The sequence below is a fragment of the Wasmannia auropunctata genome, unplaced genomic scaffold (assembly GCF_000956235.1).
Source record: "Wasmannia auropunctata unplaced genomic scaffold, wasmannia.A_1.0 LD336071.1, whole genome shotgun sequence".
NCBI lineage: Eukaryota > Metazoa > Arthropoda > Insecta > Hymenoptera > Formicidae > Wasmannia > Wasmannia auropunctata.
The window spans coordinates 729,486-745,438 of NW_012026819.1; the positions used below are offsets into that span (position 1 = coordinate 729,486).

Genomic DNA, 15,953 nt, shown 5'->3' on the forward strand with positions numbered 1-15,953 from the left:
CTCTCTAAATTTTCTGGAGTGAATTTTACTCCAAAAGAGTGAAAAGTCACTCCAGAAAATTTAGAGAGTATATATATATATATATATACATACATATTATATATGTATGTGTTATATAAAATTTGCATTACCTTCGGATGTAGATAAAATTAATTCAATTATGCTGTGCTAATAGATATACTTAGGGTTACTTTTCTTTTATTGTCAGTGCCACTTTATCCTTTTATCGCGATATTATTAAATTCAAGGGGGCTCTTTATGAAAATATTTATCATATATATATATATATTCCATTATAGAAATACTATTAATTCTAAATTGAGTCTAAATTTTTGATTATAGTTAGCTTACCGGTAAAGCAAATAATGAGACATTAACTTTCGGCCGATTCTTTTCAAGTAAGAAACAGTCTCTCTTGTGCTTCCGCTAAAATAGCATATCGCGGAAATTGAATGATCTCAATGATGAGAGCCAGAGAGTGAACGATGGCACGATCCTGGTACTTTCGTTGTCGTTTCCCGGACGAACGATGCCGAACGGTTCGTTATCACGTGGTGAGCTCCAGGTAACGTTTATTCTCTATGGATCCGTAGCTGTGGGAGTAACGGCCGCTATACGATGCCCTGGACCACGCGCCGGCTCGATTCGAGTAACTGTTGCACACAATCAGCGAATTCATGCCGCCGGGCCTGTCGATCGGCACACTCTGGCCCCGTCCGTTGTGATGCAGACTACCGCTGCCCAATCGGCCGCTCTCCATCAGCGGCGCCCTGATGTGATCCTCGGCCGCGCCGACGTCGGTGTACGGCTTGGGCGCGCGAGTGCAACTGCTCAGGAACACCGCGGCTATCACGCCCTGCACGTCGAAAAAAAGTCAAATGCGAGTAATTTTATTTATGGCGCAGGCACAAGCCGCCGACCAATTATATTGTTCGAGAGATCCAAATTCGAGATGCATATACGATTATTCAAGTAGGACGAAGTTTTATGCTCGTATATCAGTCGGAGCATAATTTTGAATTCTCACGATTCAATTTTCGAAAGGAATGATATTGCATTATGTGATGCTTTCTTTTGAATCGCTCAGATTTAAATTGAAATAAATTTTATTAATTGGAAGATAGAAATTGTAAAGTGAATCGGACGTACCACTAGCATGTGAAGTAACACGATAAACATAGAACTATTTCTGAAACCGACGTTGTCCAATAGTATCCCGGCGACGCTAGGACCGATGAAAGCTCCAAGAGCGAAGGTACTTGTCCACAATCCGCTGATGAGGCCGTAAGTTTCCAGATTATTCGGCAATCCAAATGATCTTAACATGGAACACGACATCAGAAGTATTGCCAATTAGTTGATAACGTTAGAAAATCATTAATTTGTAAAATCGCGATCGACTTGCGAATTGTGCGAAAATAATTGTGATTCGTATGTTCGGAGTTATTCTTGTGCGACTTACATAGATGTCCGTAAGGCATCCGTGAAGCTCGCAACCAGTTGAGCAGCCATGCCTAAGCCGTGGATCACAAGGCCGCTGATAGGCATCCAGATTACGGTGGCCGACGGAATGAACGGCGCTGGACCGACCAGCGAGAAACCGATCATTACGAGAAAGCAGCCGGCAACGGTTGCTACCTGAAGAGCGTCATGTCCTTTTTGCGCCGATATATATATTTACATGCGATATATTTTGAATCTGATACAATCGCCTTGGGGCGGTGGCTAACCCGAGATTACTCGCTCGGAATTTACTTGCGATGTAATTTATAGGGACAATTCAATTGTAAGCTATGTGGAGAATCGTGATAATCTTTTTTTTTCCTGCATTCGCATTACGGAATTACCTTTGGATGCCAGTAATTGTCGCAGAGCCAACCCCATGCCGGCGCCGTTATCGCGTAAGTGCCGCCGTTGATGACAAACATCAATCCCAGAACGACTGGGCTTAAGTTGAATTGCCTGAGATGCGGTTCAAGTGTCGCTTGCAAAAATCCGATGCTCATGCTCGTCGCGATTATCGACATGGAGGCGATCATCACGCCGGGGATTTTAAAGACCTTCATTACTCCTGCGAATCGTAACGGATAATGTATTGTATGTAAAAGGGGGGGGGGAGATCACGATCAGCACATGGTTTAAATATCCGTTCGAACGAACCTCCGGTACTGTGCGCGTCGTTATCGTTGTTATTATGCACGGGTAGAATGAATGCGGTGCTGACAGCTGCCACGAACAACGCTGAGCCAAGGACCACGAATGGTGTGGTGTATCCACCTATCTAATATATATATTCGACGTGTGATATTAATAACATCCTAATGCGTATTAATGTTACTGACATTCAGATAAAATTATCGCGTTTGCGGCCGAGACGTTATTTTGCGAATGTAGATAGTTGCATTCGAGATATAAGCGCGCACGCGCGCGCGCGTGCGCGCGAAAGAGAGAAATTAAAGGAACATTATTAAGAATATTATATATTACTTGATAGAGTGCTCCTCCAACAGTCGGACCTACGATAAGACCCAAGCCGAAGAAAGTTTCCAAACTGGCGAATGTTATAGCAACATTATTGGGAAATTCTTTGGCAATAATGGCAAAGCTGGCTGTTAGAAACGCAGCATTTCCCATCGCCTCCACAATCCTGATTAAGAAGGACAGGATTATAAAGGGATAGTGACCCTCAACTTTGTCCAATAAACCGAAGAATATGGCGCAGGTTCCTGTAGTCAGGATACCGCCATTGAACAGTAATTTCGGACCGATTTGATTGAGCTGCGAAAGACAAGTAAATTAAATTAAAACATTTTTGTGTTGAAAATTAATATTTGCAAACTTTTTTGATTATTTTTTTTCTGCAGAAATATAATTGCGAAAGAATATCGAGTGGTAATTTTTGAATATCCGCAACAGTCAGACGAGCCGCCTGAGGAATGGCAAATTTTGACGCTTCGTGTTGCAACCTTAATCATTACATAGGCTCACTTGCGATCTGAATTTCATGTACTTACAAGATTTACAGCACTCTATATATTTTCATTATTTCGTAATTTTCTCATAATTTTTTCAACATTTTATCCGCAGTGATAGCCAAATTATTTGAGATATTTTGGGGCAGATTAGACACTTAGGGCGCGAATGAATGGGAATAATTTACGACCGTATCGATAAAAAAATAATCTTTCAGATTACGGAGGAATTTTATTACTTGACTTTATCTACTTAATGTGACGATTTGACTTGTGACTTGTAAGGTTCATACCGTGACATTGAAAATATGCAGTAATTGCACTAATTATGTCATCACTCACATGTTGCCCGTAGAACGGGCTAATAATGAAGACCACCAGCTCGAAAATTCCAAAGACCAGCCCATATTCCGACGGTGACGCTCCTTTTTTCTCGGCCTGCGGAAAAGAAATGTGCCAATGTTACGCATATGTGTGGTTAATTCGCCGATGTATTTCGAAGCCGTTCGAAATATTGGCAACTCGAAGGCACATTGAGCTACGCAGTAGCTCCGTCGATTATCGCGTGCAATTAATGCCCGCCGAGATAATATCCCGATAAACTTTGGAGCTTTGCTCCACGCGGCGAGAGTGTACAAACCGAATTATCGAATGTCGCCATTTGTCTCGCGATAGACGGACGACAGCCCTTGGACACGTGCTCCGTACGTGGATACGCATTTGACACGGTTTTTTTCCTTTTCTTTTTTGAAAATGCATTTGTTCAGCTTTGAGAAAGAGTTATTTCTCTGATATATAGGTACATATCAGTGATTTATTTACACTTGTTACAATTTTGGGGATGATGTGTTTAATTTGAAATGCAATCTATATAGATGATCATATATGATAGCAAACGTGATCGTGCGAATTTTAACAAAATATCATAATCTTCCTTTATTTCATGCTCATAATTTATTGCATATTCGCCATCATGTAATCGGTATTAAAAGACTTAAAAAAAAAATGACATAAAGAGTTAAGAAAGAAACGACAAGAAAAATTAGACAGTTCCCTCGAGCAGTATATTATTATGCAATAATGAAACAAATTACGATATACGGTTGTTTGCTGAGAGGTCTCATTCTTAACTCTTTTCTTAACTATCGGTTTGCAAGATAAGTACGTAATGCGTTTTTAACCACAAAGTAGCAAATAGTTTCTGACGTGCAGTAACGCACGTGATCCGATAAAAATTGCTTTCTAATCCACTTCCAATCTACATCCACTTCTTCTTACGACGAAAAATATGACATATTGCGACTTTGCATTTTCTTAATTATTTGATTTATTTTCGCGCATGCGCTTTTCGCGATAGAGATCCTATTAAGAAAGAAATTGATTGAACCTGCCAGGCTCTTCGACTTATCGAGAAGATTTCTTCAACGAACGCGTTAACCTTTGCACTCTTGGAAGAACGATCTGAACTCGGATAATTCGACGCCTTCGAAGGCGCTTCAAACATTATATGAAAAAAATGTTATACTTCATTAGCTTTAATTAATTATTTCCTTAAGTCCATTTAAGATTTAATAACACAGACATATCAAAACATATATTAAGCTTATATTTTATATAATGTTTATATATCCTCTATCACGTTATAATTTATATTATATTTTTATCATTAAATGATTTATATGGTTTGATAAATGGAATGCAATGAAAGAAAGACGATAGAAAGTAAAAAGATAATCGCAATGGCGATTGAAAATGCTAAGTGTACTAAATTGATATACGATTTAAAACATGAGACTATTGTTCATATTTGACGTTAAATAAAATCTTCGTTGTATGTGTTAATGAAATGTTGTTATTTAAACAATATAAAATCTCCTTTTCTGGAAAGATAAATCTTATATATTCTTCTACATTTTCAAAATCAAGTGAGATATTATTTAAGGCCTGTTTCATGAGTTTCTGCACATACATTACAAGGACAGTAAGACGTTATATACTATATGTATGTAGTTTTGTAAACATTCGATCACCGAGTGCGAAATTTGAATTATCATCCCACCGACGACAATGTTACAGAAATCTGTTTTAATTCACATTTTACGAACTAGAGTATTTACATTTTGTGCGGCATTACAATCGTCATTATCGTCTTGTTGCGTCTGTGATCGCGTGTGGCTTAAACATCGCTATCATTTGAAATTGCGCGACGAAACCTTGAAGATCAAGATGGATATTTCAAACGACGTTTGAGTGCAATAAAAATTAAATGGCAAAATTATCGTTGGCTTTTACGTTGTACGCTTCACGAATGTGATCTTCCTCGGAGAGGAAGAGGAAGAAAATCCCTGAATCTTACCTCTTGGGGGTAGAACGGTGCTTGCAGCGAGACGCAGATCGCATTGGCGAAATCGGCGATGCTTATGACAATCAGGGTGAGCCATTGCCGCTTGGTGAACTTAGCCATAATTTCGCCGATGTAATTCTCTGCACACTTCTATCCCTCTTCACAACCGTACGAATTTCGTGCGCCGCGACGCGAGATCGTACGCACGTTGGATCGGTGATTTCGGTGAAAGGCGTAGAAGATCGGGGATGAGGAATTCCGGATTTACATCAGAAGCGACAGGCCGTTCGGCAGGCTTACTTGCTTGTTACTATTCTTACGGCTAAATGATACATATTTAGTGCGCGATACTTGTACACACAGTATTTCGTTTCGTCCCGTCTCTCGTCTCTGATCTGTGGCGCGCGCGCATGTGTTTACTACGTGCGTGGCCGAGCGTCGTTGCCGCACTACGCGAGACGCGCTGCTCACTTTTATTAAGGACTTTGCGAGAACCCGGGAGAAGAGGGTCGGAGGTCGAATGATATGTCCTACCACGGTTCTAATTTCATTATCGGCCAACGTCGCTGCCGAGCGACGATGCCTCGCAAGTACGTCGCTGATACAGGACGTGAATCTACGAGCGACCGGCATGAAACCGGAGCCCATATTTTATTCCGTTTCGAGAGTATAATCCTATTTGCCTGTGCTTTTTTACAATCGCTTTTACTCCTGTTTATTCCTGCTCCTTAGATATAATACCGTGTAAGAAATTACATTTTCTCTGTAAATTTGTGACGATCCGAGGACTTAAACATAAGAATCGTTAAACAAAGGAATTTTTTTATTTCTTGAGATATATCATTTTTTTTAAATCCGATCATGTCTAAGTCATCCAATACAATTCATGATTATAACTCTCGATCAGGTCTCTCATATGAGGATTATTGGATTTCAGAATGAATTTTACCCTATAACTATTGCTAAAATAACAATACTTGAAGTATCTTAGTGTGCAATTAATAAAAGTAATAAATATAAATATTCAAAAGAAAAGAAAAGTTAGGATTTTTAGAGATTTTTGATTACTAATTGTGTTGACTTCTTCCTGCAAAAATTAATTCAATAACATATTCTCTCATTAATTTGGAATAATTTTTTTTAGCGATAAAAATAATTATTACTGCTAAAATTTATTTCGAGGTAGACATATTTATTTATTTCGTTCAAGATCGAGTAATTTAAATGCGGTTATACGCTTTACTCAATATACCTATTTTATACAGTTTTGTAATAATATTTCTACATTGTATGTTTATGACATAATAAATCGCAACGTAATAATAAAGAAGAAACAAAGTTAATACAATTATAATATAAATGTCCGTGAATTTCATATTATTTTATCAGTTAATGACGAAATTCAATTTCAAAAGCGTAAAACGAAGTTTGGAAAACGTGAGTTTCTTACACTGTCGATCCAGGCTTTCAAATCAGTTTGAACATAATAAATTTGTAATAATAATTATTTATTAATTTAAAATATTCGTAAATTGCGTGCCAAAAAATCGTTTTTATTCGGATGATGGATCACGTATGTAATCAATGCTCGCTACTCGCGTAGGTATCTCTTACCAATTACAAATCTTAATACAAATTATGACCACTTACAAACTATTTATTATGTACTTTCATAAGGATTATGATACTTTTTTTTGTAATCATGAAATGTATGTTCGCGTTTCGATGAAGTAATGCAGCAGTCATGGATATCGCGTGTACGTGAACGTTGTACGTGATCGGGGATTTGGGAACTATTACGTATCGTGCATCCAAACTTTCAGGGGCATCTTGGTGAAAACGCCGTTCAGGAAGTCCTTGAAGTACTTGGCGATACTCGAACTGGCCGCCGGTCTCATCTCCTCGATTATCTCCTTGATGTTCTGATTCAGGAATTGGTTCATCGCCTGGCCGATCACGTTGTTGCCGTTCAGATGGTCGTTTATGCGAAATCTGGCTCGACCGAGGCTAAAGTCGATCAGCAATCGGGAGATCTTCATGTAGCGAACGCCGTCTCTCACTTCCTCGACACCTTGCATACGAGCGATTGCCTTTACGTCACCTGTAATACCGAAGGTGCGAAGAAGGCATAAATCAGCAGAGGTCGGCATATTTATTTAATAAATTACGAAACCAGTTTTTATACCTCACGGGAACTCTTACCGAATAATGCCCAAAAGTCGCCGTGACTCTGAATAGGGAAGAGAAGTACGTTTCCGTTGATGTCGTAGCTGCCGTGTATATCGATCTTCGGCAAAGACAGATGCAGGTCGAACCTATACGACGATATGTTCACTCGCACTTTGCTGATGCTGTAATTGCCTGGTCCTATCGTGGTGATGTTGGTGAAGATCGCTCTGACACGCACTGGACCTTGGCCATTCTCCATCTTCAGTTCGGGGATCACGAGCGGCTCTATGGGAGGCACATCCAATTCCGGGATGCCTATTAAGAAATCACAATTATTTCTAATTAGTTGATAATTATTGCGAATAACGGAAGTACGCATAGATCATAGCAGAAAAGATAATAATAACGAGATAGTTGACTCATTTGTTACGATTTGTAAAATTAATGGTAGCAGTTTTTCTAAGCGCCTTCGTGTGAACGTTGGACATTCATAAATTTATAAAAAGAAAATGTAGTGGCTTATTTCTTCTTGGCTTGCACATTACGTAGTATTACGGATTAGTCAATTAAGAGACGCGGTAGCGTTTCGACGCTAATTACATAAAAATGATGACATACCGGCTGTAATTCATGTCATTGTCCATCGTCGAGCGCTACCGCTTTTCTTATCCGGAATTCTTATGTCAGTCATATAATACTTTCGATTCAAACATCTTAGGAATTAATTTCGCAATGAAACATTTAATAGCGCTTTTGTTATATAATATCGAGCTTTCGCTCAAGGCTAGTGTAATTAAAATTGATAGACTCGACCCCGAGATTTCGGAATGTGAATCGAAAATTTCAAAAAATTTTTAAAATACGCACATATACGCACGTATCTGTACATCTAAAGGTCATGCACAGTGCATTTGGTTACGTATCCTAATTTGTAAATAAGTTTTCTACCGTGCTAAACAACTGTAATGAAAACATACGACTAATTTATATAATTTTATGTAACATAATTTTATAAACACGATGGAATAGCTGTGACATAATTATATAACTTACAAGGAAAGGGACCTAAGTGTCCCCCTCCGATTTCGATGAGCTTTTGATGTTTTTCTCTAGACAAAACCAAGAATTAAGCTACCGCATATTCGCGCTCTTACGCACTTTTAAGGGGTGAAACAACCCTTGGAAAAAAATCGGTTTTTTTATTTCAATGCGAATATCGTCGAAACTACGAGAGATAGAAAAAAATGTTAACTAAAGTTGAATAGCTTTAAGAGTACTTCATAATTATAATTTAAAATAATTTTTTTATTGTTAATTTTTTTGTTTATTCCCACCACCAAAAATTTTGTTTTAATATTTCGAATTTTTTTTTACCAATTTTAAGACGAATTTAACCATGTGTGATAAAGTTATTTTTTGAAGTATCATTTTTGAGAAATAATTATAAACGCCTCTATACGCACACCATCCGTATTCTACTACGCTCAATTCTTCAGGCAGCACGTCCTGCACGCATTTTTGCATTTAATAGAGGACAACGATCAAAACAAATCTATTTCCGCAATATTCTGCGTATGTATAATTATGAATCGTTTTTATCGCGCACGTCTAGTCAAAGCAAGGTCAAAACATTCAAATTTTGTTTCTTAAGCGTTGTCTAGCCGTGCGCGATAAAAACGATTTATAATTATACGTACGCAGAATATTGCGGAAATAAATTTATTTTGATCGTTGTCTCCTTAAATGCAAAAATGCGAGCAGAACGTGCTGCGTGAAGAATTGAGCGCAGCGTAGTAGAGTACGGATGGTAGAGTGCGTATAGAGGCGTTTATAATTATTTCTTGAAAATGATACTTCGGAAACTAACTTTATCACACATGGTTGAATTTAAAACTTAAAATTGGTAAAAGTTTAATCTGTTTAATTTTGGTAAAAAAAAATTTAAAAAATTAAAAAATTTTGGTAGTGGGGGTAAACATAAAAATTATTTTAAATTATAATTATGAAGTACTCTTAAAGCCATTCAACTTTAGTTCAAACATTTTTTCTATTTCTCATAGTTTCGACGATATTCGTATTGAAATAAAAAAACCGATTTTTTTCCAAGGGTTGTTTGCTCATCAAAATCGGAGGGGGACACTTTCCTTATTAATATAATCGAATTTTATAGATGGTATAATATTATGGCCTAATAATATAATTTAACGAAAAAATATATTCTTCCTTGATTTTAAATCTTCAAAACGACTTAAAATTTACATGGACTAAATTCTTTTTCAAATTAATAAATCAAATAAGAAATAAGTGCTTTAAAAACTAAAGAAATCTTTTGTCAAGAAGCGTTGATTATAAATTCACATTTTTCTTTAATTATAATAAACAACTTTGTATTTATTTTTGGACAGTTAATATTTTAAACGTTTCTTTAACAATTATTTTACTTATTGCAAGTTTAAATATAGCTTTTTATGTATATATATCTTCTATTCTTTCTTTTAAAAAAGATGTCTCTATAGTACGCATGGACAACTATTTTAACTTTCGTTTACGTATCGATTTGAATGATTTTTAACTCTTTCGAAATTAATCGTCGTATCGAGAGCCAATATTTTGCAACGACGTCGTGCGTGTAATTATGCCGCAATGCTTTTCTACGAAGTCCGGAGTTCCGACTTCGCCTGTTACATAAAGCATCATTGTAAGTCTAAATCAGTTGTACAAATTTTCGCGATATTTACGGAGCGAGCTGAAGGAAAGTTTACGGTGCGCACTTACGACATGAGAATATGCTTTATGTAACAATTGCCACTAACATTTTATTTCTTGTGGGCTTATACTGATAATTGATATTTATAAAAATTTTATTTAAAAAAAAACAAAGAGATTTTGATTTATCAAAGTAGATACATGAATAGATGTACGAATAAAATTTTTGCGATATTGTACACCGTTTATATTATTAATATTTTTAACATAAATATTATCTTATTTTTGAAATTTTAATTAATATTTTTTATTGCGTTGATGTTATTTTCAAACTATTTAAGAATTTTAACAAATATAAGTTATAGCAAAATATTAATTGTTCGGCTACAAATTGAAATGACAAATCGTGTGAATGTAATTTTAAGCAAGATTAATGAATTAAAATATATATATATATATAAAAGATTGACGTTTTTCTTGAAAAACAAGTTTAATTCATTAATCTTGCTTGAAATTACAATCACACGATTTGTCATTTCAATTTGTAGTCGAACAATTAATATTTTATACAACAATTAATATATATATAAGATCTAAAATTTACAAGTCTGCCTTTCTTTTGACTCCTTGCACTCCTTTCTCAGTTTTCACATGAAAAATTTTAATTTTATTGTAAAGCAGAATATTATCAACTAAGGACATGAGTACTGAAGTGATGGGATTATATCATTCATTATGTCTTCTCTAGCGCGTGCCGTGCATTTCGCTAATTTGACGAATCGCCGTTTTACTCACCTTTCACCAAATACGGCTGAATATGGGCGAGCGTGTTAAGAAAGCACGCGTCGATCTTTGGATCTTTCCTGCTGCATGGTAGTATGTATTCGGCTGTAAAAAAAAGGAACTCCACTTTAGGTAGGTCGGTCAAATATTATGTAATGGTTATTATGTAATTAATGATAGGTATGCTAATAATGATAACATGTATCACGATGTTGAGCAACAGACTAATCGCGATATTTTACAAGCAACGCACGTATTTGATAGCCCCCATTAATTCCTAAGTGTCTTCTCTGAACATTGAACACGTAATATACTTCTTGGATTTAAATGTATACATGGATACCAAAGTGTTTTATCTAAATTGCTAATTTTTATGTATTTTATGTTTTACTTTCATGTACTTAATGATCTAAAAATACATAATTTTATACTTCTGCAATTTTCTTGATTTCGTAGGACTGCATACGATATGCTTCTTAGAGCACGGAGTAAATGTGTAATTTTTGCATCATCAAACACAGTGAAACTTTTGGAAATCGCATTATTTATAATTAATTTTTATTTTCTGTAATGTAAAATATTAATGATGTATAAAATTATTAAATAATTTAAAATTTGTATACATATATATTGTAAAGCTTATTTGAAAAATTGTAGTTTGCAGGGTGATTCAGAGTTACTTTCTATTCATTTTGATATTTAAATATTTATTAGCTTAATATTGATTTCTTTTCCGTGTTTAATTATGTATCTCGTTAATTAATTATCTAAATAATTATGTACAGAAAGGTACATAATTATGTTAATTTGGATTGATTATATATTTCTGCAATGTGCATTTAAAAGAAACGATTGAGATTTTTTATACACTAATTTATTATTATTTTATTATTACCTCAAATGAGCAGAGTTACTGATATTAACACACGCTATATGACGGTGAATTATTAGTAGAAATCATTAGGTCGAGCAATTCGATTGAGGTCTTCTATCTTTTTGCCGTGATATTGTGGTATAATGATGTGTTCTGACGAAAACTACTTAATATAAACGATAATTCGTTTTTCGGCAAATCGTTTTGCAAGGTCTTCTGCTTCCTTTTATGCTTTTTAGATAATCATTACTTTCAAGGATCTCGTAATCATTAGTTAAGACTACTCCGAGAGATTGAAGGCAAGAGAAAAAAAAGGAAACACCAGCGACCACGATAATTCTAAATGTGGTAACACTTGACCTTTGTAAACGTAATTAAAATCTGTGTCAAAGAGCAGAGACGTTTTACTTTTTTTCGTATTATTATTACGTCTCACGTAGGAATCTGGACCACTTGACGCATCACTGGCTATTACGTCGCCACTTTCACTCGGGACACCGATTGACTCGGCCGAGAACGAACGCGTGCAAAATAAAAGATAAATAAGAAAAAAGTACAGCACGGGCTCTAATGCTCGTAAAAATGTAATCCTATACGAAAGTAAAAAAGATAATGAAAAAAGAAAAAAAAAAGAAATGAGAATATTTATTACTTTTCGACATTGTTGTTGACATATAATCACTCGTAGTTTGCTGAAAGAAAAAAGTCTATATTTACTACTGTGTTTACTTTATTACTGTCGTCATTGTAAAATTACTGCCGAAGCAAGCACATCGATTTATGAGACATATAATCGATATGCTAACATCGATTTAAACGATTCAAAAGAGGTGAGTCGAGCTTGATAAATTACGTCCTAACGAGTAGTTCAGTGGCATCTACAATGAGATTTAAAACTTAAGATTTAAAAAACTGATCAATCACAATCAATTATTCTTCTTATATGACATGAATAATCGACTATGACAGATCAATTTTCTTAAATCTTATGTCTCATTATTGTAGACATTGCATTAGCAAAACGATACTGGATTACAAGTGCTACTGGATCACAAATACAACAAGAGCTCGCAGATAAAAGTTAACACTCGCTTAAGCAATTATTTCCAAGCATTTACGCGCAGTGGGAAAGGTTTATAAAGAAGAAAGATAGCTGTCAATCACATATATTTCTTTCTAACGTGCAATTTGAACGGTTTCTCTTTCGTATAAAAGAAAAGAGGATTTGATTTAGCCTTTTGCACCCTTACTTTGTAGAATTTATTCGCGAATCCAACATGTCTACCTCGAAAAAAATGTCATCACTTGTAATGCAACGTATAACGGAGAATCGGCGGTGCTTTGCGTACATCGTTGTAACACCGACTCCGGTACTTTCTCCGGACGATTGCCGCCGATCCTCGACACCGAGAATTACGCAATCTCTGACATAACCTTCGCCACGCCGTCGAGAAACGTTACGCCATGTTCCAAGACATTATATCGGCGAAGACCACCGTAGCCGGTGTCGTTTTATGCACGTGAATTATTTTGTTATTTATAATTAGCTGTTATTATTATTAGATAGGAATGTTAGGTAAAAACTGACCTCTTTACAATGAATATTAATTACTGTTACACAAGACAAAATGGAACGGAAAAATCGCGGAACGATGCCATTGAATTCTTTGTAAATGTTTTAATAAGCTTCACAATATCGCCTTTTGCTTTTATCAATATTACACACAATTTATTTATTTATATTTTTAACTTCCGTGTAATATTTTTATTTATGAAAAGATTTTGAGATTTTTTGAATTCCAAATCCTCATCATTAACTGTAAATTAAAATTCTTTTTTTATTTATATATAAAAATAAATAAAGCTGTGCTTATTTTATATTATTTTCGACTGGTTAATTGTAATGAAAGAAAAACAAGATAAAGTATTTAAATGTAATAACATTTCTAATGAACTATAACTGATTATTTTAATAATTTTGCTAATTAAAATTATTTGTTCACAATAATTATAAGTAAATGTTTATATATTATTATGCATCGCTATTGATAATTACTATACAATTATTAGCTGAAGATTGTTATACTTAATTAGATTGTTATATAAAGAACGGTGATATGAACTATTGTCTGCATATATATATATATATATGCAGACAATGAAATAATGCATGCAAGATTGTATAAGATTAAAAAAATTTGAAATGATTTGCATATTAATAGAATAAAATTAGAATCTATTAAATAATTTAATTCAGTAATGTGCAACAATTAATTTATATATATATGAATCATCTCTATCGATACGGGATAAATTAAATATTTTATTGAGCATTTGTGTGATTCACGAAAGTCAAATATTAGCTTTAATCAAATTTTGAAAATGTTGCGGAAAAGTTCGCGTGATTGATAGTTGGCAGTCACAATAGCGGAGAGTGCAGGTGCAATCAAGACAACGGGCTTCCGTACGTAATCATATGGTATGCCCATTGTTTGTATTTCGATGGATTACGACGAAAGAGAAAGGTAGATATGCTCGAGATGTTCGGTGGAAAATGTAAATGAAAATGCGAGGTAAGATTACACTCTCTCGCGTAATCATTTCCTATTGTCTTTTGCGTACATACGTAATCAACATGGTTGCACACACACACACACACACACACACACACATTCTCTCTCTCTCTCTTTCTCTATCGTGGAACGAAATGCTAATGTAAAACAAATCATGTTTTATAAACTAATGAATAAATATACCCTAATTTATCGAATTATTAATAGCAAGAATCATTAAATGGAGTACCGATCAATTTTTCTTCAGAAGTGAAACACTATTGATTCTTCCGCGATTTTTATTTTTAAGTTCTAATTATATACATATATTGAATATATAACTGTATAATAGCATTTTGAAATTTTAACGAGTTTCATTCAAAATTCAAATTAGCAAATAAATCATTATAAACAGTCGTAAAAAGATACAAATGTAAATTGAAGGTATAATTTTAGCAAACGTTTATGCCACAACGCATGCGGTTAGTACTTTCAATTTTAAAACCCGATCGAAAACAATCGTTTGTATGCGCCTGAGAAGTTGCGGTGTCATGGGCGATCACGGAGTCTAATGAATATTACCACGGCAGTGTCTATGACTAATATACGCGCGTGCCGCATAGCAATTAATGCCAATTCAGCGTCTCACAGTTCCTAACAACTGCGTGAATTGCGATTTAGCGATAATGAATAATTGACAATTGATTGATGACACGAATTAGGTGAAAAAAAGTTATTCCACGAGTGGGGCTTACGAGTGGGGAAATCAGGCTCATTCAACCCGCTGTTGATCACCGTGATGTTCTGATCCTCGCAGGAAACCAAAACGGTCCAGCAGAGACCGAGGAACAGGACGGAAGCTATCCTCGCGAAGGCCATCCTTCCGGTATCTCTCTCTTGTCGAGAAACACGACACACTCCTTCACTTTCTCGTCCTTACGTCTGTAAAAATACGAGCAGAGATCCTTAGCGTTCGCGCCGTGTCGATCGATTGTCCCTCGCAAGGGGCGTTTCAACGAGACTTTTATAACTTGAACTCTTCCGGCGGGACTCCCCCGAATAACTACTCGCTTCCGGCAGCTCTTCGAAGGTCGTACGGAGAAATAATCGTTACGACGTCGATGGGACTCGCGAAAGGGACGACCGATGCGAGGAAAGGATTCAATGCAAACGAGAATCGAAGGTTCCTACCAACAGAGTTGTACGGCTACTTTATGATAAACTAAAGACGGGACCCCTTCATATCCTGTCTTATATGCGCGGTGGTTCCCCTACCTCTCTGGAGGGTACCCACTACCTGCCTGCCGACTTTAAGAAGCCAACCGTCGCGATCACCTCTTTCCACATCTGCAGCCATGACAATGCGCCCTGGACCGATGTTCTACGAGCCGGCTGCACACAACAAAATTTGCATAAGGTTGCGACAATCGCAACAATCGTGATACGTTATTGTTGTTGAAACTCCGTGTTTATGATCGAAAAATTCTCTGAGAAAAACAGCATCATGGATCTTCATGACTTTTATCGCTTGCCTTTCACACAATGACATTTGA

The 15,953-nt window shown here is 35.8% G+C and overlaps 2 protein-coding genes across 2 annotated transcripts; both read right to left on the bottom strand.

The window, feature by feature from the left end:
• Positions 1-329: 329 nt before the first annotated feature.
• Positions 330-5,761, bottom strand: LOC105449869 (MFS-type transporter SLC18B1-like). The gene is made up of 8 exons (XM_011689305.1): positions 5,329-5,761; positions 3,315-3,410; positions 2,488-2,778; positions 2,161-2,281; positions 1,848-2,071; positions 1,463-1,638; positions 1,150-1,318; positions 330-856 (listed from the first exon to the last, which is right to left on the bottom strand). Exons 1-8 carry the CDS (start codon positions 5,434-5,436, stop codon positions 548-550), a joined length of 1,494 nt encoding a protein of 497 aa, XP_011687607.1. The 5' UTR covers positions 5,437-5,761; the 3' UTR covers positions 330-547.
• A 726-nt stretch (positions 5,762-6,487) lies between these two features.
• LOC105449870 (protein takeout-like) lies at positions 6,488-15,695 on the bottom strand. The gene is made up of 5 exons (XM_011689306.1): positions 15,592-15,695; positions 15,156-15,342; positions 10,987-11,079; positions 7,519-7,800; positions 6,488-7,417 (listed from the first exon to the last, which is right to left on the bottom strand). The coding sequence occupies exons 2-5, from the start codon at positions 15,277-15,279 to the stop codon at positions 7,113-7,115; spliced, it is 804 nt and encodes a 267-aa protein (XP_011687608.1). The 5' UTR covers positions 15,280-15,342; positions 15,592-15,695; the 3' UTR covers positions 6,488-7,112.
• Positions 15,696-15,953: the final 258 nt, after the last annotated feature.

Excerpts from the sequence above, each read along its gene's own strand:
- LOC105449869 (XM_011689305.1), bottom strand. The coding sequence starts at position 5,436 with ATGGCTAAGTTCACCAAGCGGCAATGGCTCACCCTGATTGTCATAAGC. Across the intron at positions 3,411-5,328 it reads CACCGTTCTACCCCCAAGAG|GCCGAGAAAAAAGGAGCGTC; the intron begins GTAAGATTCAGG and ends TCTTTTCCGCAG. Across the intron at positions 1,639-1,847 it reads ACAATTACTGGCATCCAAAG|GTAGCAACCGTTGCCGGCTG; the intron begins GTAATTCCGTAA and ends GACGCTCTTCAG.
- LOC105449870 (XM_011689306.1), bottom strand. The coding sequence starts at position 15,279 with ATGGCCTTCGCGAGGATAGCTTCCGTCCTGTTCCTCGGTCTCTGCTGG. Across the intron at positions 11,080-15,155 it reads TGAGCCTGATTTCCCCACTC|CCGAATACATACTACCATGC; the intron begins GTAAGCCCCACT and ends TTTTTTTTACAG. Across the intron at positions 7,418-7,518 it reads CGACTTTTGGGCATTATTCG|GTGACGTAAAGGCAATCGCT; the intron begins GTAAGAGTTCCC and ends TCGGTATTACAG.